The sequence below is a fragment of the Alternaria ethzedia genome, assembly GCF_023757985.1.
Source record: "Alternaria ethzedia strain BMP 0044 chromosome Unknown scaffold_32, whole genome shotgun sequence".
Classification (NCBI taxonomy): domain Eukaryota; kingdom Fungi; phylum Ascomycota; class Dothideomycetes; order Pleosporales; family Pleosporaceae; genus Alternaria; species Alternaria ethzedia.
Genome location: NW_026056225.1, coordinates 185700 through 207794, shown reverse-complemented (window position 1 = coordinate 207794; position 22095 = coordinate 185700). Strand labels below are relative to the sequence as shown.

Genomic DNA, 22095 nt, shown 5'->3' with positions numbered 1-22095 from the left:
CCCCCAGCAGCAGGAGTGATGGATTGATGAGCCGATGCGACTTGTCCGCGCGCAGCCCCCTCGAGGTCTAGCCGCCTTATGCGCGCTACCTAGGTAATCCCAGAGCAAGCTACACGTGCCAGTTTAGCACATGGCGCTCGCCATCGTTTGCCAGAGACTCTAGAGACGAAGCAGTAGCGCGCCCAGTCGCCTCGTCGACTACCAAATCATCTAGCTCTACATAGTTCTTGGATCCACGTGATCCACGTCCGAACACTTCCTTCACAGATTCTCCGCTGACCGATATATCTGGCGTCTTCTTGCTCAATTGTCGTGTGCTCAATCGGTTCCCCGAGCTCCCAGCGTTGGAAGGGTTCGATCTTGATTTGCTTTTACTCTGGCCCGTGTAGCCTTCCATCGCCGAGTTGAACGCCTGCCTGAAAATGACGCGAAGTACGGGAATCGAGGTAGCCACGATGGCCATGGAACACTCTGCGACGGCCCATATGATGGAGTTGTACGATTCATCTGTGGCTGTTAGCAATGATCCGTGCACGCCTTGAGATGCCTTACATGATACATCCTGGACTGTCAATTTCTCAATGTATGTGGATCTGATAATTGACGTAACTCCAGCTCTTCGACCAGGTCAGCGCAGTCTTCAATCCGGCAATGCATGAACTTACAGTATTCCCAGACTCATGGCGACACCTGCACCGATCTTCTCTGCGGTACGCATTTGCAGATTCCAAAGGATTTTCCACGGCAGCACAGCAAGACACACATCCATAAGTGCTGACCACACTGCGTCGCATGTCAGCTAAGGAATCAGGGTACACACTTTGAGGCTGTCTGCTCACCAGCTTGGAAACGCCCATACACGACAGAGGGATGCTTGTCAATGCACTCGCCCGGTATGAGGTCCACAAAGGTTTTGGCCAGCGGTTTGCATTGTACCCATGGTATGACGGTGGCAGGGACTGCGAAAATCGCCAGGGTAGAGATCGCAAAGATTACGAAAAGTCTGACCCGTCCGTCCGTCAACCGAAGCAAAGTGAGTCCAAAGGAGATCTTGCTGAGCGCAATAGCGACGGTATATATCGTCAGTTCCGCCGCGCCGATATACATCATTTTATCAAGATTGCGCAAATCGACTAGCGTAAAGATTAGCGTTCCGAGCTGTGAAATGTGCAATTCTCCTTTGGCAACTTACGGTCAAGTGTATGTTTTCCGTAGCCTATGTTGATAGACAGTTGGTTTATGGTAACTTGGACCAGAAGTAAGATCTATGTCGTATGAGTCAGCTGCTCTTTGCTTAGGGACCTCGGGATGTTGTGGCACTTACCCAACTGACGGAAAGTGTGCAATCGTCCAGCCACAGCTTCCCTTGACGCTGCCGAATATAAAGCCGCGAGAACAGAAAGACTGCGGAAACAGAAACGAGCGACCAGGTGACGACGGACATGAGCGGTCCATGGCTCTCGTCTGGGTTGCTAACCCAAGAATCGTAGGCAGCCATTTGGATTGGACTCAAGAATTACGCAAAGGAGAAGGAATTGAAGCGAATGCTCCTTGGCGCTATATCAAGATCCAGTTGTGGTGCTTCGTTACGATGCTGACGTGGGACAAGGATCCAGTTTATATCGAACGATGTCGAGTATACTTAGGGTTGCGGATGTAATTTGGCCACCTGGGTAGTGGCCGGTATTCACCCTTTTCCTTGGGTGGTGGGTACCCGGCTGAGATCCGTCTCCTATAACGCAAACTAGAACATTGGGGCTGTTCTGAAGTACAAACTTGGCATACCTAGGTATGCTTGTGGGGACGCTTAGAATAGTACGTAGGTATCATTGTTCGCCGCCAATCATGCAGTGGGGTCTCTCTGCGCGAGACTTGAACTCGCATGCGACCCTACTTGGAGCCCACGCCGGGTAATGCACCGATCTTGTTGCATTGGTCCCCGAAAGTGGTTTGTCACCCATGATCGGCTTTTGGAAACTATAACATCTTCAGTCCGACGTTGTCCCTGCGTTGGGCTCTGACTTGGGTAGCGAGGAATATACCTTCAACCTACTAGCACGTATGAACGACGGCCTAGGTAGACATCATGCCCGCTAGACCACATGCGCTGGTCTCGGATGCGTCTTGGCCCGATGTGTTATTGCCGGCGGGTTTACATGCCCAGGTGTTCACCTGCGCAATCTCCATTTCCGCCGCATGGAAGTAGGGCGAGGGCGGGATGCATAGATCACTCAATCTTCTTGCAGCCTCACGCGTGTTGAAAATAGATAACCCGCTTTTGATCGATGCGGGCAACGTTCATCATCTCTGTACAACGTTGGTCAGCCAAATGCGGTAAAAAAGGCGAGATCTAGCTGCCGATCTAGAGGCTTAACTACCTAGGTACCCACCCGAACACGGTCCGGCGCGCTTGGATCGCCGTTCAGGGCTCAAAAGTCTTGGGACACTCGCTCGACATTCCTACGATGTACCCAGTGCAAGCCTAACTTCTTGCCTAGGCAAGGCTCGAGCGCTTTATTCTCCTTAACACCAGTCGCGGGATTTAGCAAACCCGGGAACGGACTGAACCATATGGCTCGCGCGAGCGGATTACGGCTGGTCAAGGCGTGCAGAGAGAACGCCCACGTCGATCTCTTTGCTCAGGCCCTCCACCCTGCGATTTGAAGCAAGTAAAGCGGGCTGTCATGACTGTGCTGGAGGGTACCTGACCCCGGATTGGCATCTCTATCGGCGACAGTTAGATGGAGAGTCATGGCGGCCCACGTATGTGCAGCACTCATTTGCCACTATGAAACTTAAACGATCCGTCCCTGTCGCTGACCGCATCTTCCTCAATCCAACTACACGTCCTTCCTTCACACTCTTTCCCGAACATCCGAGCTTGTTGTTGCAAACATGAGGGTCTCAGTACTATGCAGCGCATCGCTCTTCTCATTGGCGACCTTCGCCTTCCCTGCGAGCATGCTCAAAGGCGACATCAGTGAAGCGACCCTTGCGGAAATCACCGCTTTGACAGAGAATATCTCAAGAGATTTCGAGAGTAAGCGATCGGGTACCCACGTCAAACGTGCATTCAACGCAGAGGCTCAGCGCATCAGTATCACTGGTGACCATAAATACGTGAGTAGCCCTACCGAGATGCGCGACATGTAGTTGCATTTGCTAACGACTTCGTTGTCAGATTGCGCCAGGCCCCAATGATCTCCGTGGACCCTGTCCTGGTATCAACGTGATGGCAAACCACGGTTACCTTCCCCGAAATGGCATCTCCACAATCACACAAATGACGACGGCCGCCAATGAAGGTCTGCATGCCTTTACGCTCTTATTCACGGACTGCTAACAAAGTCAGTGTTTGGCATGGGCCTGGATCTTTCCGCATTTCTGGCAGTCTACTCCGCCGTCATGGCCGGTGATCTCACCTCCTTTTCGATTGGCGGCAAACCTAAGACTGGTGGACTCCTAGGCGGTGTCACCTCATCACTCGGCCTTCTCGGAGAACCACAAGGCCTGAGTGCGTCACACAACCGCTTCGAGGTTGATGGATCTCCCACGCGAGGGGACTTGTACTCAACGTATGTCATTCCCGTTTCTTCTGCATGTTGCATGGTCAGCATAACTCATTACTCGTAGGGGCAACCCCATCTCTCTCAACTTGGACTATTTCGAGCAGCTCCTCTCTATGCCTCTCGGCGAGAACGGGATTGATATCCCCGTCTTGACCGCGTTCCGCCTTGACCGCACGAAGCACTCGATTGCTACGAATGGACATTACTTCTCAGGCCCACTCACGGCCCTTGCGCTTAACCCCGCGACATATCAATTCACCTACCGTTTCTTCGCCAACCACACTGCTGAAAACCCAGAAGGCTACCTTGATGCCGAGACACTCATGTCATTCCAGGGTGTTACTGGAGAGAAAGGTAATTACAAGTGGGCTCGTGGGCAAGAGAAGATCCCCGAGAACGTGAGTACCCACGGTAACACCATCCGCTTGCATTCGCTAACACACATCACAGTGGTACCGCCGCGTCATCGGCGACGACTACAGCATCCTGGCCTTCACTTCCGAAGCCCTTTCGCTCGAAAAAGCCCACCCCGAATTAATCCGAATCGGCGGAAATACTGGCCAGCCAAACACGTTCACTGGCGTCGATGTTGACGACTTGACAGGCAACGTTCTCAACGCGCAGACGCTTCTCGAGGGTAATAACCTAATGTGCCTTGCGTTCCAGGCTGCCAGCGAAGCTGCTCCTGACGTCCTCCGCGGATTAGTTGGCAACGTCTTGATCGCTGTGCAAAAGTTGGCTTCTGTTCTAGACCCGATTATTGCGGAGCTTGGTTGCCCCGAGCTGATTAAGTACGATGCAACCCTGTTGAAGGCTTTTCCTGGTGCCGGAAGTGGGATGTAGAGTGCGGCTCTATGTCTAGCGAACGTGACAATTAGACTTTTTGCCTTCAAACCCTTCTTGTATTAATATCACGAACCTTTTATCTACCTTACTTGTCTTCGTGCCACACGTGCTTCAAATTAGCGAAGTGAGATGTAATAAACTACCGTGGTATTCTTCCGCTATTCGATGCTTCTCGTGTATGCGTATATATCATGTATCTATCGCAACGCATTAGATCTCTAGTATCTCCCACTATCATATACTTTTCCGCGCCATCTTGGTTTCCGTATCCACAGCATCTTCTAGGGAGTTTACGGCGATGTGCCATGCTTCTTGTGGAGTGAAACGTCGTCTGAAACCGTGAAGATCACGACGAGTATAGAGGAGACGAAGAGATTGAGCCTCTGCATGGTAGACTGAACTGTGTGGGCGTGGCTGAAAAGTGTGAACACGTTAATTAGGATTGATGTACACTTGCATGAGCGCACTGTCTACTTTCTATGTGTATTACTGTAGCATATTTCCTCATATGCTTCGCAAGCCAGTCCTGTCCTCCTCAAACAGAGGACGGACTTGTCGTATAGTCTACCTTGCAACGAGGCGTGCGACTTGGTTTCTTTTCCTGTCAACGACAGCAGCTTTGCCAGCAAGTTTACTCTTCAAGCCTCATGAGAGCTGCGGTGGGTATGCCTCTGCCTTGTCATGTCGTCTTGCATTCCAAGGTGACGTATCGCTTTTATGACTGGGAAGGAATGGCCTGTTCATCCACGATACCGTCTGTTGCCCAGCACAGCCGCATGCTTGCGCCGGCTTGTTGATGTTTCCACCGTAATGCCACCCAGCAGACTCAGTCGCCGCCTTCCTCTTCTTTCCGCTTTTCTTCTGCCTCAGCCTTCTTCTTGTCCTCCCATTTCTGTTTCTTTTCCAACAGCTTCTGGAGATTCTTTGCGCCGTTAAAGACACCATACGTCTTGGCACTACACGCCGCACACGTGGGATCTTTGCGATATCTCTTCAAAGCGCAAGGCTCGCAGAAGTAGTGTCCACACTTGGTGATGATGGGGCTCTTGTAGGGCGTCTTGCAGATGATGCAGACAAACGGTATCTTTTCGAGTTGCGCCAGATCCATTCCGTCTTCGTCCTTTTCCTTCTCATCCCTGTTGGCAGAAGCGACAACGGTGCCTCCAGGTTTCTTGCCTTTGGTCGACATGTCCCACTCGCGGTCTAGCTTCCAGCCTGCCGCGTAATCTTCGCGCGCGTGCAAAAACTTGCAATTGTCGCCGAAGCCACAGAAACCAGTCTGCTTGTAGTCCTTGCACACATCCGGCGTGTAATCTGTAACGGTAATCGTCCGTATGTTTGTCGATGCTTTCATGGGTCCTACTTGGCGACTGGGAGCGTCGGGGTTCTTCTCGATGAGTTGGTGAGGCTTCGTTCGCGTGCTGCCGAGCAGGTTCTTGGAGCTGAGAGCGTCTCGGGCATTTTCGTCGTACCAGTTTGACTGCTTCGTCGCATCGTTGCTTGCTTCCATGACCGCCGAGCGATTTGCTGCGTATTGCGTTGTACTTGCAACTGCCGCGTGCGTCTTCTGGTCTGCAGTCGACGCCTTGAGTGCGTTGTCGTTGACTTTTCGCCGCTTCACCACGCGGCCATGCTCGCCCTCTCCTTCTGAGCCGGAAGAGAAATCCGAATCCGACTGCGGCGGCGGCGGCGGGGCCACCTTCCGGGGCGCAGCTTTTGCTGCTCGCTTCTTGAACTTGACGACGGGTGCTTCCATGCCGGGGGTTTCGTGGGTGGCGGAGGTGCGAGATGTTGGACATGTAGGAGTGAGGCACAGAGAGGCAGCGCAGCTGTGGCTGATTAATTCGACGTCACGTGATGGGGTCCGGGATGCCGGTCGTGGGGTAATGCGATGCGCGTCGTGCTTGGGTTGCTCCAATCGCACACGCAAACAGCCCCTCGGCCCGCGGCACTACCACGACAGTCTCGCAGTCTAGGCAGCAGACGTGCAGCAAGTGCCGGCGCGAACCAATGGAGGCGCAGACGTAGCTTTGTTGATGTTGTGGATATGTTATGGGTATCAGCGCTGGCTCCATGGCGAAAGCGTGAAAGCGGCAAAAGCGCACGGTCGCCTCATTTCGCTCTTGTGCACAACATCATGCGCTCTACCATGATCCCTCCTCTGTCGCCTCTGTAGCCCCTCCAGCCCGTTCGGCATTCCCTTGTTTTTCTTTCTTCGCCATTCCGCGCCCCTGCCTGGGGATGCGCCTTTGCTTCTTTTCTCTAGTGTGACGGAAACGCGACCGAGTGCCAGCAGCCGCTGCCGTGTCCCCAGTCGCTTTCCCGCGCGTCCTTGCCCCCCAAACCCTTTGTGCATTACACCCACAGCCCGACAGAGTGAGACGTACCATCGCTCTTGTCTCTAATACTACCCGGAAAACACCCCCGCCGCCGCCTGCCGCCACGACACGCGCTCGCCGCCCACTCCTGCCCTGCACCGTTCGCCCAACGCATCCCGTCTCCGCCCGCCGTCCCGGGCACGTCTACGTGGAAGCGGGGGAGCCACGCCAGGAGATGACCCAATAGCAGACGCATCCAGCGACTCTTCATGGCTACAGCAAATCCTCCACCGGGCGCGCTCTCGGTGGAGCACCACAATGGCGCCGACCCCTTCCTCGCCGCACCGCACGACGCCCACCGGCAGCGATACTCGGCCTTCGACAACTCGCAATTCTCGCTGTACTTGAACGGATCACCCCTACAGGCCAAACGCGCTCTACAGGCACACTTGGCAGAGACGACGCGCAGACTGCAGGAGACGTCGCATCTGGGGAGCGCGCTTGTTCAGCAGAGAAAGGAGCTAGAGGACAAGCTGCACGAGGTCGAGCAGCAGCAGCCAGACAACGACATCGGGCCAGAGCTGCGCCAGAGGCTGGCCGAGCTAGAAAAGGAGTTCAACGAGGTTGGAAGGGAGACGGCTCGCGCCTTCCTCCCCAAGTCTCGCGTACCCAGTGGCGAGACGGATCCCACTGCCGGTGGCTCCATCTACTCCAGCGACGCCATCCAGTCACCCACCAAAGTGAGCGTTCCGTCGCGGAAGCAGAGGAACCAGCAGCCCAGCCGCATCAATGACATCGCCCTGGCCACCGAAATCTCCACCTCTTTGCTTTCCCAGCTCAAGGACCTCCAGGCCGTCCTCCTCGAGAAGGATGACGCCCTCAAGGCGGCTGATCTGGACCGATCGCAGCTCGAAATCGAGGTCGAAGGCTTGTCGCAACGTCTGAGAACATTGGACGAAAGCGAATCGCGACTCAAGGACGTCAACTGGAATCTTGAGACACAGGTTCGCGAGTCGGAAACACAGTTCAAGTCGGCCGCAGACAAGGAGCGAAGCCTCAATCATGCCTTGGATCTCGCACGTACCGAGAGGTCCACTTTGGAGAAGGAGTTGGAAGATTTGAAGCAGATGTATACCAAGCTCAACGACGATCACATCAACAAGACCAAGCAGCACGAGACGGAGCTCTCTAGCCTGCGGCGAGTCGCGGCCACGACGGAGACGGAAAAAGGTGCAATGCAGCGCAAGGTCGAAGAGCTCATGACAAAGAATCAAGAGCTGGCTCAAGCTGTCGCTTACCGCGCACGATCAGAGCATCGTGGCCGATCTGACAGATCGTCTGATGACGATCGTGGTGTCAGGCAGCAATCTCAAACGCCTGAACACTCGCCTGAACCGTCTCCAAGCAAGGCCACTCCGCGCCACGGTATGCTCGAATCGGAAACACTCAAACATTCGCTTCAACACGCCCACCGCATGATTCAGCAACTCAAGAACAATATCCATCGCGAAAAGACCGAAAAGATCGAACTGAAGCGCATGCTCCAAGACGCTCGTGATGAAGTAGACGCTACCCGCGCTCAAGTTGGACCTGGTAGCGCAAGCAAGCGAAGGAAGAGCGACAAGGATGCTTTCAAGAAACCCGCTCGACCAGATCGTCTTGGGGCCTTGCGCAACGTGTCGCACGAGATTGTAGAAGACGACGAGTGGGAAGAGCAAGAGGCCGTGCCCGACACCCCAAGTCGGCCACCGCACCCATCCAACTCTGTACCGGGCTCCTTTCCAAATGCACTCAGCTCCGTCGCGGGAACGAGCGCATACGAAAACCTCGACACTGCCAACGAAACCTCAGATGCTGCTTTCGAGACTGCCAATGAACGCGACGGTATGGCAACTGAGTCCGACGCATTCCAAACCGGAGCCGAGACCCTCGACGGAGACAGCAGCGACCAGCTGACTGAGACCGAGGCCGGTCCTTCCAACTCTGCTGCCCGGCGTAGTCGACCCTCAATCTCACAAGCTGGTCGCATCAATTCCTACCGCAGCACTGCTTCTGCCTCTGGCGATGAATACGATTCCGATTTCAGGACTCCTCTTCACCACAAGACTTCGCGCTTTACGTTAAGAGCTAGAGACAGCAGTTCGCGGAGATCGACGCCGAGAGGGTTAGATTTCTTCGCAGGTACGCCCCCAGCGTCAAGAGACTCGCCCGCGGGCTACGTCAGCAGCAGCAACGAGAACACTCCCGCCCAAGGCAAGAGTCTATTGGCAGAACTCAACGACCTGAGTGGCGATGACGATGATGCTAGTTCCATCGAGGGATCACCAAGTCGATCCAGTGTCGTATACTCAAGCCATGCCACGCCAGATCCACTAAGAAAGGCTGTTCTCGGAAGGTCGCTTCTCCAACCCGATGCTCCCAGGCCAACTATGGTTGATTCGGGCACGATGACCGAACAGCATGCCCCCGAGCCTATTTCCATATCCTCTATATCGAGTCAGAACACAGAACCGTATGCTGCTCGCTTGCCTACATTACAAGTCTCTGCCCTGCATTCGCAAGGCACAAGCCCGCGAGCTTTGCCTCGTCAAAATCTCGACGTCTCCATGGTCACCTCACAAGACAGTGAACCCAAGCTTGCACTTCGGCCAGCCCTTGGCTTCTCTTCCGTCTCCGGTCATGCTACTAGTCCCCAACCCCCAGAGATACCTCAGCTGGCTGTGTCCTCTCTTTCAAGTCAGGGGACCGAGCCAACAATCCCTTCAGCTCCGTTGTTCGCATTATCTCCGCTTCATGCACAAAACACGGCGCCACATGCCGTACCCACTGCTCCTCTGAATATGTCGTCAGTGGCTGTTCATAGCACCGAGCCTCGCCTTATTGCTCCTCCTGCTCTTGGGGTGTCGACAGTATCGTCTCATGGCACTGATCCTATTGTACCAGTGCTGGTGAAGGACATTCCACCTTCTTTGGACATCTCCTCCATTTCGCATCAAACTACGGAGCCGCGGAAGGCGACTGCCCCAACCCTAGTGGCTCCAGCAGGTCTTTTTACGTCTGCTATCTATGCACAATCGACCGAGCCCGCACAACTAGCCGAACATGTCTCGACAACGGAGTCAAATCGAAGCCCTGACGATATGCTTCCGGCATCTCCTGCCCAAGATATCGGTCACAGAGAAAAGCGTGCACCACTCCAAATGTCAAGTTTGTCTGCCCACGAGACTGAGCCTAGAGTCACACCCTACAAGCCGACGTTGTTACAGATGTCACCTTTGGTGTCTCGCTCGACTGAGCCCAAGGATTTGCCTCGTGTGGTCCTCTCTGCATCTTCTACGACATCGACTCAGTCGACAGTACCCCGCGCGCCGGGAACCAGTAGACAACAATTCTCTCCACTTTCTGCACAAGTCACGAAACCTATTGCGCTACGACAGCCGCAACTCGTGTTGTCCAGTTTCTCCGCTCGCTCTACGGACCCGGTGGCAGTGGCTAGAGCAGATCCGTCACAACTATCTTCGTTGTCGATCCAGGCATCCAATCCCATTGAACCTTTGAGGGTAGCACCGTCGACCATCTCCGTACTGTCCTCGCTGACTACTGAGCCAATTGGACCCGAGCGGCCAATTCTCGCTAATTTCTCTGGGGTTTCGTCTCAGGCCACCACACCCGTAAAGCCAGAACAGATACCACTGCAATTGTCAGCCGTCTGCGTACTGCAGACCGTGCCGATCCCACTACCTGTACCTTCGGTGTCTCTACATCACAGTTCCGATGTGCGGACTGTTCAAGACACTCAGCCTGAGTCGCCAACGCTCCCGGCATTTTTGCCAACACCGACAAGTCGGCCATCCACAGCAAATCGTGTTTCTGTCCCTGCTATGACATTGTCCCCTGTTGCTGCGCAGGATACTGAACCATTGGCTCCTCCGCGACCTGGTACCGCTCATCGGGCCGCCGCGCCTTCCGTAACCACTAGTGCTTCTTCTCAGACAGAAGCATCGGCGAATAAGCAAGTATCCACGCCCAAGCTCAGCTACTTCGATACTCTACTATCTTGGAATAAGAATACCACGGACGCTAACACCCCACCGGTTGATAGCAGGGATGCTAGCACAGCCTTTCCACCTGTCAGTGTCAATGCCGCCAGTAAGACTCCCCAAACGCCAATGGCCGATGGAGCTACACAGACAATGGTGTCTGCTCAGCAGATCGACAAGCTGCTGCTTGCTCGAAGTCAGCGATGGAGTAGTTTGATAACCACGTCCGGGCTTGAAAAGTCGCTGTCGCCGCCGGAGTCGCCTAGCAAAAAGCATGTCAATGAGACAAGTCGAACACCCAAACGCCCAGGCAGTTCGGGGAGCATGCGCTCTCGCGCTGCAACGCCTCCTCCTCTGCCTTCGGATCATAAGGAAGTCATCGCCGCGGCTTCTCTCAAACCAATCTCCCCAGGCACAATGGGCCCGCCTACAATGCCTGCATCCGCCTACAAGAAGCGACCGCATACGCCTACCATCAAGACTGGTAACAACACTCTCACTCCCAGAACAGGCGGGACCACACCGCGTGTGCGTCGACAGTCACAGCGTAGCGGAGCGTCTTCACCTCTTAGCCGGAGGTCATCACTATCTTCGTTTACTTCGGAAATAGACCAACGCTTCAATATTCCAGGGGGGCCGTCTTTTGCTGCCAATGGATTGCCACCCGGTGCGACAGATCCGCGCATGATCCAGGCCATCACTCAGACGATGATTGGCGAATATCTGTGGAAGTACACTCGCAAGACTGGGCGCGAAGGCATGTCTGAGAACCGTCACCGGCGTTTCTTCTGGATTCATCCTTACACTAGGACACTGTACTGGAGCGACCGAGACCCTCAGAGTGCCGATAAGACGACATTGAAGGCTAAGAGCGTAGCCATCGAATCTGTTCAAGAAGTCGACGACCCTAACCCTCTACCTCCTGGGCTTCACCAGAAAAGCTTGCTTGTCGTCACACCTGGTCGATCGATGAAGTTCACGGCTACAACAGGTCAGAGGCACGAGACGTGGTATAACGCTCTGAATTATCTGTGCCAACGGGTCGACGAGAACGATCAGCAAAAGTCGCCAACGAAGTCTGATCAAGACCAGAAGGCAGCTACCGCAGATGAGATTCAAGACGAGTTCAATGGCGGGTATCGCAGCTCTTCTCGGCAAACAGGCCGTTCAAGAGGCTCGATGTCCTCATACGTTACCCGGCGCACATCATCCCGGGATTATGGCCAAGTGCCCACGATTCGACAGTCGCATGTTACACCACATCGTGCAACCTCGACCGAGCCGCTGGCGCATGGATCTGTTTCCAGCCGAATCAACAGCATGCTCCGACCCAGCGTCACTGCTTTACGCGGATCCTTCACTAGTCGGCGAAACAGCAGGACCAGCGCTACAGAGTCGGCCACGTACGAGGAACCCAGCGCGTCCAACATGGATCTCAGTCGTGATATCCATGACCATGTTGAACGTGATCAGGACTTCATGCCCAACGTCCGAGCATGCTGCGATGGTAAGACCCCTTGATTGTTTGCATCAGTGTAGGAAAGCTAACGAGTCCACAAGGCAAGCACGATGTTGCACATCTTCATCAACATTCAATCAAAGGTCGGCACGTCAACTCTTCAGCTTCCAGGCCTTCGCTCTTCGGCTCCATAAGTTCGCGCGCGCAATCCCGAACTGAGTCTCGCACAGAGTCCCGGACTGAGTCACGTACGGAGTCACGTACGGAGTCGCGAACTGAGATGCGCAACGAGCAGCTGCGCCATCAGGCTGAGATGGAGGCAGCGAACTATGGAGCTGGTGCATAATCTCACCTTATACCTGAACCTTTCCTATTTTGTCATCCGCGTTTGTCCCGCACGACGCTTCTCTAGTCATCTGGTCTAACTGACGGTCTCTTTTCCTTTAGCACTAGTCGTTTCGTATGGGGGCCATTCCCATTTTCCTATGTATCTATCAATTCATCTTTCGGCCTTTGGACGTTACACCTCGGTTTGGATCCGGACGAAGCAGAAACTCAAATTCGAATGCGGATTCAAGGAGATTTGTGCATGGCGTTCAACGGTGAAGTATTTCCTGTTTACTCTGCGCAGTTCGCTCGACTGGGGTTGGAGCTGTACACTGAGATGACCTGACGCTTCCCACCTAGACTAGTCTCCGTCTTGTCTCCGTTCTACTAGAAGCGCATCTCAAACATATGCGGCCGATTCATTTTTCTCCCTCGACCTGCAACATTCAGTATTGTTTTACTTGTATATTTAGCATAGGGGCGTTATGTAATGTCTGTACCTGGGCTTAGAAGTGTAGCGTCGACTGTCTCTGGTCAGATTGATAAAAAATAAAACAAGATCGAGATTGATTGCACATTGCATTTCGTCCTTATAGTGCAGATGATTGCTTCTTGCCAAGAGCAAAACTAGACACAATGCCAAAACAGGCTGCAAGAGGGGTCGTCAGTGTGCTATGAATGGAGCAATAGTCTTGCAGCACCAAAACAAATCAAGACGGGATTGTGGCGGTCCCGAATTCCAAGTGGGTACGCAATAACGCCAAGACAGTAGGCCGGGACACTAAACTTTTGCTCCAGCCAACGCGCCTGTCACGTTGAGTCTTCCTTCGACCACGACAACACGAACACCAATCGCGCATCTTGTTTCTGTCAAATCTTCACTTCTGCAACTGCGGGGCAGCATCTGTTTCTCTATTAGAACATCGTATATTACGCCTAATAAAATCTCGCCCCGACAAGACACCAAAGCGCGACACGGCACGCCGTCTAGCTCCGACAGAAAGCTACTGCCATCGAAGGAGGCCCTCTCGCCCCTGCAACCTTACAGCAACGTGGAGCTCGAACCCGAGTCCGGACCGCAAGCATGGCGCGTAATTCCGAAAAAGCGCACTCGATGCTTTTCCGCTTCCGCGCTGCGCAGGCCGCGGAAGCTGGTATCATCGACATATCGCGTACCCGCCGCCCCAAGCTCATCACCTCTGTCAACTCGATTCCCGTTTGCGAGAAATGGCGCGGTCAGGTGCTAAAGGAGATTTCGCGCAAAGTCACAAAGATCCAGGACGAGGCCCTTTCAGACTACCAGATCCGCGACCTCAACGATGAGATCAACAAACTCATGAGAGAGAAGCACATGTGGGAAAGTCAGATAAGAGGCTTGGGGGGACCGAACTACATGAGAGGCGGGCGAGTGCTTGACGAAGAAGGGCGGGAGGTGCCAGGAGGAGGAAAGGGATACAGATACTTTGGACGAGCCAAGGACCTGCCGGGTGTCAAGGAGTTGTTCGAGAGGCAGAGCAGACCGGAAGACGACATGGACAAGGGGCGCGAAAAGAGGAGTGAACTGAGGCAGAAGGTGGATGCGGGCTACTACGGCTACAACCTAGACGAAGAGGACGGCACGCTGCTAGCATATGAAACGGCCAAAGAGCAGGAGGCCTGGGACAATTTCATGTTGCTCGGCGATGAACTGGACGCAAAGCCGAGCAAAACACAGAAGGAGTGGATGGAATTACCCGGTGACGTGGGCGACGGCATACGATGGCGCATCCCAACCCTTGACGAGGTCAACAACGAGCTAGTCGAGCGCAGGAGGAGGAAGCTTCTTGAGAAACTGGGTTGAGCGCGGAGTTTCGGCGGTGAAGTGTGTAGCAGCAGACTACGACTTTCCAAGTACAGCTTCTACTTGGCTGGGAGACGAGAATCAGACATTGATACCCTTGCCGAGCGACCGGCTTCACAAAACTTATGTAGATTAGAATCATTGGGACAAGCAAGAGCAAGTCCAAGTCAGCATGACAATGCAAGTGGCGCATGATGCTTTGGTCATTCATGCTTAGATACCATCAGATGGACTACTCAGCGTATTGTCATAGTGAATGCGAGTGGGTAGCAAACGGATATGCCGTGCACGCGAGCCTTGGTTTCTGGCCCCGGTTGTGGCGAAGCAGTAAGCTTCTCTTGCAGAGTGTCCATGGTCGCACAGGCTCCCGGCCGCTCAAGTTGTGAACAAAGTGTCTTCCTCTCTCAGGTATTCTCCGATATCCGCTTGTCTGAAGGTGACAATACCCGTAGGATCCAGTTTCCTCGCCTCGGCCGTCGATCGTGCACTCACACCAAAGCCCTGATGTTGCATGTTAGCTCAAGATTCGATTCGTCGCTTTGCAGCTGGCGGCCGACTTACCAATGGCGTATCGTTCATACTCAGCACAACAACACCTTGATGTTCTGGGCAATCCTCACTCCACCGTCCGACATGCGCCTTGAGCACATTGCCGCCGTACAGGAAGGGCATCTCGCCGTTTTGCTTGACCCAGACCTTGTATCGTGCGTGCGGGGCGATTACACTCAGCGCGGTGATGTGCAGGCGGAATTTGCCCGTCTTGGTGAATTTGCCCAGGCAGATGCCGAGAGAGAGGAGGTTGTCGCGCGCGACGGATGTGGCAAGATTGGCGAGGGACTCGCGGACGTAGTAGACTCGTGAGCCCTATGCGTTGATTGTTAGCAAGTTGAGCTAGCTGGCGACGGGTGGGGGCGGTTGGAAGAGTGAATACCTGGACGCGGAAGACATTGCGATCCGACCCGCCTGTAGGGTCGGCGATGAGGTTCGATATGCCCTTTCCGCAATACGTCGCGAGCTTCTCAAAGAGCGTCTTGGTCTCTGGTTCTGTGAGCGGCCTCATCGTGGGCGTATGTAGACAAGTGCTGAGTTGAGGTTGGGGCTGGGCGCATGTTCGCAAAGTCGACCTCTGCTGCCAAAAATTTGTGGGGCGCATGCTAGCCGGGCTAGGCTCCTCCGCAGCCTCCGCCAAAATTTCAGACAGTCGGGTGTGCAATCCCCAACCAAGCCTGACCGTCGCCCACATCGGCCCACGAGCACCTGCGCCATGTCTCGCGTCCCGGCTGCGAAGAGAAGGCGGCTGTCTCCGCCCGAACACGGCGAGCATGCCAGCGGCGCGGCCGAAGACCACCAGGCAAGCTTCGTGAAGAACGCCGCGAAATGGCATCTCGAACAAGACTACGAAACGCGACCGCGCAGACTGAAGAAGCAGAGGGAGAACAAGAAGCTGCCCGTCAGGACAACCGAGGGATGGGTAGCGGCGCCGCCCAATGCGCAGGATATCAAAGAGGAAGAATCCGACAGCTTTCTCGCCTCTGGCAGCGACGACGGGGCGCTCGAGGCGTCGCATCTACAAGACGTGGACGAGGAGAAGCCCAAGATACCAGCGCGACAACAGATACTCGACGCCAAGGAAGAGCTTGCGCGCATAGCAGGTCTGGTCAACGAGGACCCCGAGGAGCACGTTGGAGCGCTCAAGGCACTGCAAGCCCTCGCCGACTCGGACAACACTACCGTCAAGAAGCTGGCGTTGGCGACACAAGTCTCCATCTTCAAGGACATTATCCCCGGATACAGGATTCGGCCGTTGTCGGAAGAGAAGATGCAAGAGAAGATCTCAAAGGAAGTCAAGAAGTTGCGGCAGTTCGAGCAGAAGCTGGTATCCAGCTACGAGGCATATGTAAAGCACCTCGCGAGGCTAGCAAAGTCGAGCGGATCGGACAAAGAGCACATGGCTGGTCTGGCAACAGTCGCTGTCAGCTGCGCATGCAACCTGCTCAACTCGGTGCCGCATTTCAACTTCCGTGGAGAGCTGTTGAAGATTCTCGTTGGCAAACTTAGCACGAGGAGGGTGGATGCCGACTTTGTACGATGCAGGGAGGCCATGGAAACCCTGTTTGAGAACGATGAGGATGGCAACGCTGCGCTGGAAGCCGTCACCATGTTGACAAAGATGATGAAGAGCCGGAACTACCACTTCGACGAAAGCGTGCTGAACACGTTTCTGCACCTGCGGCTACTGTCAGAGTTTGCGCAGAAGGCCTCATATCATTCCGTCGACAAGGCGGAAGACCCAATGGTCAATGGCAAGAAGATGAAGCAGAAGCGCGAGTTCAGGACAAAGAGGTTACGAAAGGAGCTCAAGGAGAGGAAAGCGATCGAGAAGGAGTTCAAGGAGGCGGATGCAGCTGTCAGTCACGAGGAGCGTGACAGGATGCAGGCTGAGACGCTCAAGATGGTGTTTGTGGCATACTTCCGAATCCTAAAGGCTCGCTCGCCCAAACTCATGGGTGCGGTGTTGGAAGGTCTGGCACGATACGCACACCTGATCAACCAAGATTTCTTTGGAGATATCCTGGAAGCTCTTCGAGACATCATCGCCACCGCCGAGCTTACGGCCGCTGCCGCAGTTGAAGACGACGAAGACGCATCGGATGAAGATGACGATAACGAAGCACCCGAGCGCAACCTTACGCGCGAGTCTCTCCTTTGCGTCATTACAGCCTTTGCACTACTCGAAGGCCAAGACGGAGCGAAAACAGCGTCAGTCTTGAAACTCGACCTCAGCTATTTCATCACCCATCTCTACCGCACACTACATCCTGTCGCATTGAACCCAGACATCGAACTCAGCTCCAAGTCTCTCCATCTTCCCGACCCCAACGCTGCGACATCACATGCCGACACCGCAAAAATCAACGTACAAACCACCATCGTCCTACTTATCCGCTCCCTCTCCTCCGTCCTCCTACCCGCCACCTCAATTCGCGCCGTTCCGCCCCTCCGCGTTGCAGCTTTCGCCAAACAACTGATGTCCATATCCATGCATCTCCCCGAGAAGTCTTGTACCGCTATGCTTGGGCTAATAAATCGTGTCACCAAGACGCATGGCAAAAAAGTAGCGCCTCTATGGAATACAGAGGAGAGACGGGGCGATGGAGTGTTTGATGCACTGAAACCTGAGATTGAGGGTAGTAATCCTTTCGCAGGGACCGTTTGGGAGGGAGAGATTCTGAGAAGACACTTTGCGCCTAGTGTGAGGGAGGCGGTGAGTGGTCTGGAGAGGAATATTTTGGAGGCTAGTAGATAGATGGGGTTTGCACAGTGGTACAACAAAGCTGCGTCAGAGACACCGATGAACGAGTATCCCGGGAGCTCCGTGGTCATGGGGTGTAGAGATGAGGATACGAGTAGAAGACAGAATGAAAATGACCGGAAGAGCAACGATATCGAAAGATGGCTTGGCTCATGCGATGGTGCATGGTGATACTCGTCAGTTGCCTTCGGACCTTAAACACCGAGGTGTGGGACCTACTGCCGACATACGTCTCCGGCAGCCACGTGGGAGACTTGATAATTTTCGAATAATTAGGACTTCTTGATCGATGCTTGACTGGCGAAGAAAGCTCCGTATCAACAGATACCTTGGGCCTTGGCGCTTGAAGTCTACACGACGTCTCCCGACCAGCAATCTGGACGTACGTGACTGCACACGTTACAACCTAGAAATTAAACTCGCCACTGGTTGTGAGAGGTTTCTGGTGGTCATTTATGCGACAGGGAGTACTCTAGACAAGGATGTTTTACAGGATGTATGGATCCCACTCATTCCAGAGGCCACTGAGCAATGTACCTCCGATTCCGATGGCGATTCCGATGGCCGGGATTGAGACGACCTCGGGACGCCCAAGGTCAAACCTCGTCGATCTTGGGACTGACATAGTACTCACTGCATCTTATAGTGTTCTACCCTCTCGGTCGGAAAGCTCCGACAAGAGGGATGGATGGGTGGATTTGTTACCGGCTAAATAACCATGCCTTCATTTCAACGAACCGCCGGCATCTAGCGTCTTTCTCGCATAGATTCGCAGATCCATGCATGGGTCATGTCGTGCGAGCATCTACTGCGACGTCGGTTTACGCCCATCTCCGCTGAGCTTTCGAGTGTTCCTTTGGCATTTTCGTGAAGCTTTCTTGGACGTCGGAAACAGCCAGAACCATTCCTACAAACGGCGTACAACAGCTGCGTGCAAACTAGAAAGTGTTGCCTAAATCTACCATGCCTTGGCGAGCACGGCACACATCTATGGACCCTGGACGTCGTCCTAGGACGCGCAAGATCTTCAAGATTACTACTACGCCTCGCAGTCATTCATATTAGCCTCACTCTTGGCATGTACTGGCCGTCTCGTCTAGACAGCGTAGACGAATGTTACCGCCTTGGCGACAGATATGCTTGTAGCATCTACGGCACAACTAGCAAGTGGAGACTGTGAGTACTACTCACTGAACAGAGCTGGTCACTCCCTGACACGTCACTTCAAATGTGATAGAATTACAGCTATTGCCTGTCTTCTGCGCTATTGTCGCTCCAGCTTGCTTTGAAGACCGGTAGTTAGACGCAAGGGACTCTTACGCAAGACACTCTACTCAAAGTTGGTAGATCTATCCTCGGGCCATGCCTAGCTATACAATGTATCTGAGCCCGTAGTCTACGTTTGTTCTAGGTCTTCGATCAAAATCTTGTGTGTTCGACCTGCATCTGCCGAACGCATCACACGCTTCATCCCTCAACATATAACATATTCGCATGTGGAAACTCTTGATACATCAATCAAAGCCCCCATCTAACAAGACTCTTTCCGACATGACTGTCATATAGATCACGGCTGGAAAGATCCGAGCAACTACCTAGGTAATTTTGCCTGTACATCGGCGCTTATGCCCAGAGATCTCATATATAAGATGGGTCCTGCCTTTATTATATAGCAGTCAAGTCAGTGAGCGCTGCCTCCAAGTCAAAGATGGCAGCATTCCATCTTGGGGCGCTGTATGTCCTCTTCATCTCACTGTCCGTACTACAAATACTCTGTGCAGCAGACGCAGTTGGTGATCTGCAGACCAAGGGCCGAGCAGCCATCGACGCCGCCATTGCCAACTCAACAACGTGTACCAAAGACAAACTCCGCGTACGCCGAGAATGGTATGTCCAAAGGCACCCTAGGACTTTTCCATACACCGCCAGCTAACATGTACAATCAGGGGCAGTATCAGCGCCTCGGAAAAGCGCGCCTACATTGCCGCCGTCCAGTGCATAACCAAAGCGCCCTCCAAGCTCTCTACCGTGTACCCCGGCGCCAAATCACGGTTCGACGACTTTGTAGCAATTCATATGAAATACACGCTTTCAATCCATGGCACAGGGAACTTCCTATCCTGGCATCGATACTACACGTTTGCGTATGAGAACGCGTTGAGAGTCGAATGTGGCTACAATGGTACCCAGCCATACTGGGACTGGGGACGATGGGCAGCCAGCCCAGAGACTAGTCCGATTTTCGATGGCAGCGACACGAGTATGAGTGGCCAGGGCGAAAAGGTGCAACATAATAGCAATGGGTTGAAGCCGGCTGGCAACGGGGGAGGATGTATTGCTAGTGGGCCGTTCAAGGGTATGATGGTTAACCTGGGGTATGTACCACCTTCCATACTTGTAGTGCCATACTGCCCCTGCCAGTATCCTATATGTGCATCTGCTGACTTCTCCCAGACCGCTGGCAGCAATGGACAGTCCGCAGGCTCCACGTAATCCACGATCAGATGGCTTTGGGTACAATCCTCGGTGCATCAAGCGCGATATCAGCAACTACCTTACGCAACTGTACGCGACGACAGATAAGACTGCTGCTTTGATCACAAGCAGCAGGACTATTGCAACATTTCAAGATGTTATGCAAGGAGCGACGGGTGTCCACGGGGCGGGGCATTTCACGGTTGCTGGTGACCCGGGGAGTGATTTCTATACTTCGCCTGGTGGTGAGTACCATTCCTTTTCTTCATTTGCAGCTTCCCAACTGATCAACGCGATGCCGCAGACCCATATTTCTACCTTCATCACGCCATGATCGACCGTGTATGGTCTATTTGGCAGAGCCAAGACTATCCAAACAGGCAGCAGGTTATCGCAGGTGGCACGTCAATGATGGGCGGTGGGAGGGCGCAGAGTTTGGAGGATACTGTAGACCTGGAGGTGTTGAATGTAGACGGCAAGGCATATAAGATCAAGGATTTGGTTAGCACGGTTGCCGGACCGTTCTGCTACGTCTACGAGTAGTTTACGCGTCGACGACTGTCACAAGCCGGGGCCTCGACCTTTGAAGTGTAGAACGTACGACATACCAAGCTTGGATTCGAGCTTGGGCTGAAATAGCTTGTAGATGCTAGCATATCTTTGAACAAGTCAACCGGGGCAAGTGAAGAGATGGCCTTTGTTATAAGCAGTACGTTATATATTTATGGTCCTCAGATTAGCTCTCCTGCTGTCCTCAGAAGGAACCTCGTCCATTCCCCATCGATGAGTCTTTCGACCTCTCAGCAGGCAATGATCGGGCTCCTCAACTCGACTTTGGCTTTAATGCCCCCACAGGGACATCATCACTGGACCCCTTCCGCCCGTCTGTAAAACAGGACTTTGAAAAGAAAACAACCCTCTAATACAAGCACCACCACCTAGACCCACAGACCCAACGACAAAGACCACGCATCCCCACGACCAGCGATGCCACAAGGGCAAAGGCGCTCGGATTGAAAACTACTCTTCATGTCGTCAAGAGCGAACTTCGTCCTCCAAGCTTGTTAGGCGAGGTAGCACGGCGCTTCAACCTTTTTTATTCTTCCTCAGTGCGCAGTGGGAAAGGCTGGGGCTGGAGTCTGGTGATGGTGAACCCAGTGGCTTTGCGAAATCGCCTCCATCAGCGTTGTGCAATGATGAGTTGAGCGATGTGGCTACATCTAGTATGATGGCGCACTCCCTCCGCTTTCCGTTCTTGATTGTCATGCAGTGAGACGCCGGGGTGATTAGTCCCCAGCATCGCCTTGTGACGAAGGTTTGTCGTTCACTGGGATCTGATGGGCGTTAGCTGTTGTTTCGCGTGCGCTTACAGCCGGCGCATTCTAAGCTAGATAATAGCGGTCGGGGCTACTTACTCGCTGCTCGGGTTGTGGGTAGTGAGAGAAAGCTGCCGACGCGCAGCCTGGAAACTTGGGCGCGCAATCACGGGCCGTGCTAGCAGCGCGCTAATGACATAAGCGTCTTGTCCTTCCACCGGCGTCGATCAAGAAACCAAACTACTAGTTTAAAAAACTATGTCTTGGCGTCTCCACAAAAGCAGTCTGTACATCCGGGTTGTGTCTACATATATTGTCATCTGTCGAAGGTGAAGCTTGTCAATTGTACATTCGCTGTCTTGCTAAAGACGATTGGCACGACGTGCACATCGGTATGTATGTATAATGCACGTATGTCTATCCCAACACAAGCATGCAATCATGGAGCACTGTCTTATGTGTTGCTTGACTATGAATAAAGCATTCGACATCGTGGCCGCTTCCATTACTCCATGTAGCCAGGTCACCTAAAACGGATGCTAGAGCAACCCTCAACCCACTCCGCTTGCTTTCATCGGCAGCCTTTGTGAAA

At 53.7% G+C, this 22095-nt stretch overlaps 8 protein-coding genes across 8 annotated transcripts; 5 read left to right on the top strand and 3 right to left on the bottom strand.

Annotated features, from left to right (window-relative positions):
- Positions 1-109: 109 nt before the first annotated feature.
- On the bottom strand, positions 110-769 carry J4E87_009154 (uncharacterized protein; the record flags this gene model as incomplete). Its single annotated transcript, XM_049380734.1, has 3 exons — positions 110-507; positions 553-593; positions 666-769. The coding sequence occupies 3 exons, from the start codon at positions 767-769 to the stop codon at positions 110-112; spliced, it is 543 nt and encodes a 180-aa protein (XP_049229578.1).
- A 2126-nt stretch (positions 770-2895) lies between these two features.
- Positions 2896-4412, top strand: J4E87_009153 (uncharacterized protein; the record flags this gene model as incomplete). The annotated part of the gene is made up of 5 exons (XM_049380733.1): positions 2896-3120; positions 3182-3305; positions 3353-3575; positions 3634-3967; positions 4020-4412. 5 exons carry the CDS (start codon positions 2896-2898, stop codon positions 4410-4412), a joined length of 1299 nt encoding a protein of 432 aa, XP_049229577.1.
- Positions 4413-5241: 829 nt separating this feature from the next.
- Positions 5242-6171, bottom strand: J4E87_009152 (uncharacterized protein; the record flags this gene model as incomplete). Its single annotated transcript, XM_049380732.1, has 1 exon — positions 5242-6171. The coding sequence occupies one exon, from the start codon at positions 6169-6171 to the stop codon at positions 5242-5244; it is 930 nt and encodes a 309-aa protein (XP_049229576.1).
- Positions 6172-7002: 831 nt separating this feature from the next.
- On the top strand, positions 7003-12294 carry J4E87_009151 (uncharacterized protein; the record flags this gene model as incomplete). Its single annotated transcript, XM_049380731.1, has 1 exon — positions 7003-12294. One exon carries the CDS (start codon positions 7003-7005, stop codon positions 12292-12294), a length of 5292 nt encoding a protein of 1763 aa, XP_049229575.1.
- Positions 12295-13643: 1349 nt separating this feature from the next.
- ISY1 (NineTeen Complex (NTC) component) lies at positions 13644-14399 on the top strand (the record flags this gene model as incomplete). Its single annotated transcript, XM_049380730.1, has 1 exon — positions 13644-14399. One exon carries the CDS (start codon positions 13644-13646, stop codon positions 14397-14399), a length of 756 nt encoding a protein of 251 aa, XP_049229574.1.
- A 375-nt stretch (positions 14400-14774) lies between these two features.
- Positions 14775-15459, bottom strand: NIP7 (ribosome biosynthesis protein nip7; the record flags this gene model as incomplete). Its single annotated transcript, XM_049380729.1, has 3 exons — positions 14775-14900; positions 14961-15263; positions 15331-15459. 3 exons carry the CDS (start codon positions 15457-15459, stop codon positions 14775-14777), a joined length of 558 nt encoding a protein of 185 aa, XP_049229573.1.
- Positions 15460-15663: 204 nt separating this feature from the next.
- Positions 15664-17706, top strand: J4E87_009148 (uncharacterized protein; the record flags this gene model as incomplete). Its single annotated transcript, XM_049380728.1, has 1 exon — positions 15664-17706. The coding sequence occupies one exon, from the start codon at positions 15664-15666 to the stop codon at positions 17704-17706; it is 2043 nt and encodes a 680-aa protein (XP_049229572.1).
- A 1714-nt stretch (positions 17707-19420) lies between these two features.
- Positions 19421-20730, top strand: J4E87_009147 (uncharacterized protein; the record flags this gene model as incomplete). Its single annotated transcript, XM_049380727.1, has 4 exons — positions 19421-19599; positions 19659-20087; positions 20167-20432; positions 20492-20730. The coding sequence occupies 4 exons, from the start codon at positions 19421-19423 to the stop codon at positions 20728-20730; spliced, it is 1113 nt and encodes a 370-aa protein (XP_049229571.1).
- Between the last annotated feature and the right edge of the window lie 1365 nt (positions 20731-22095).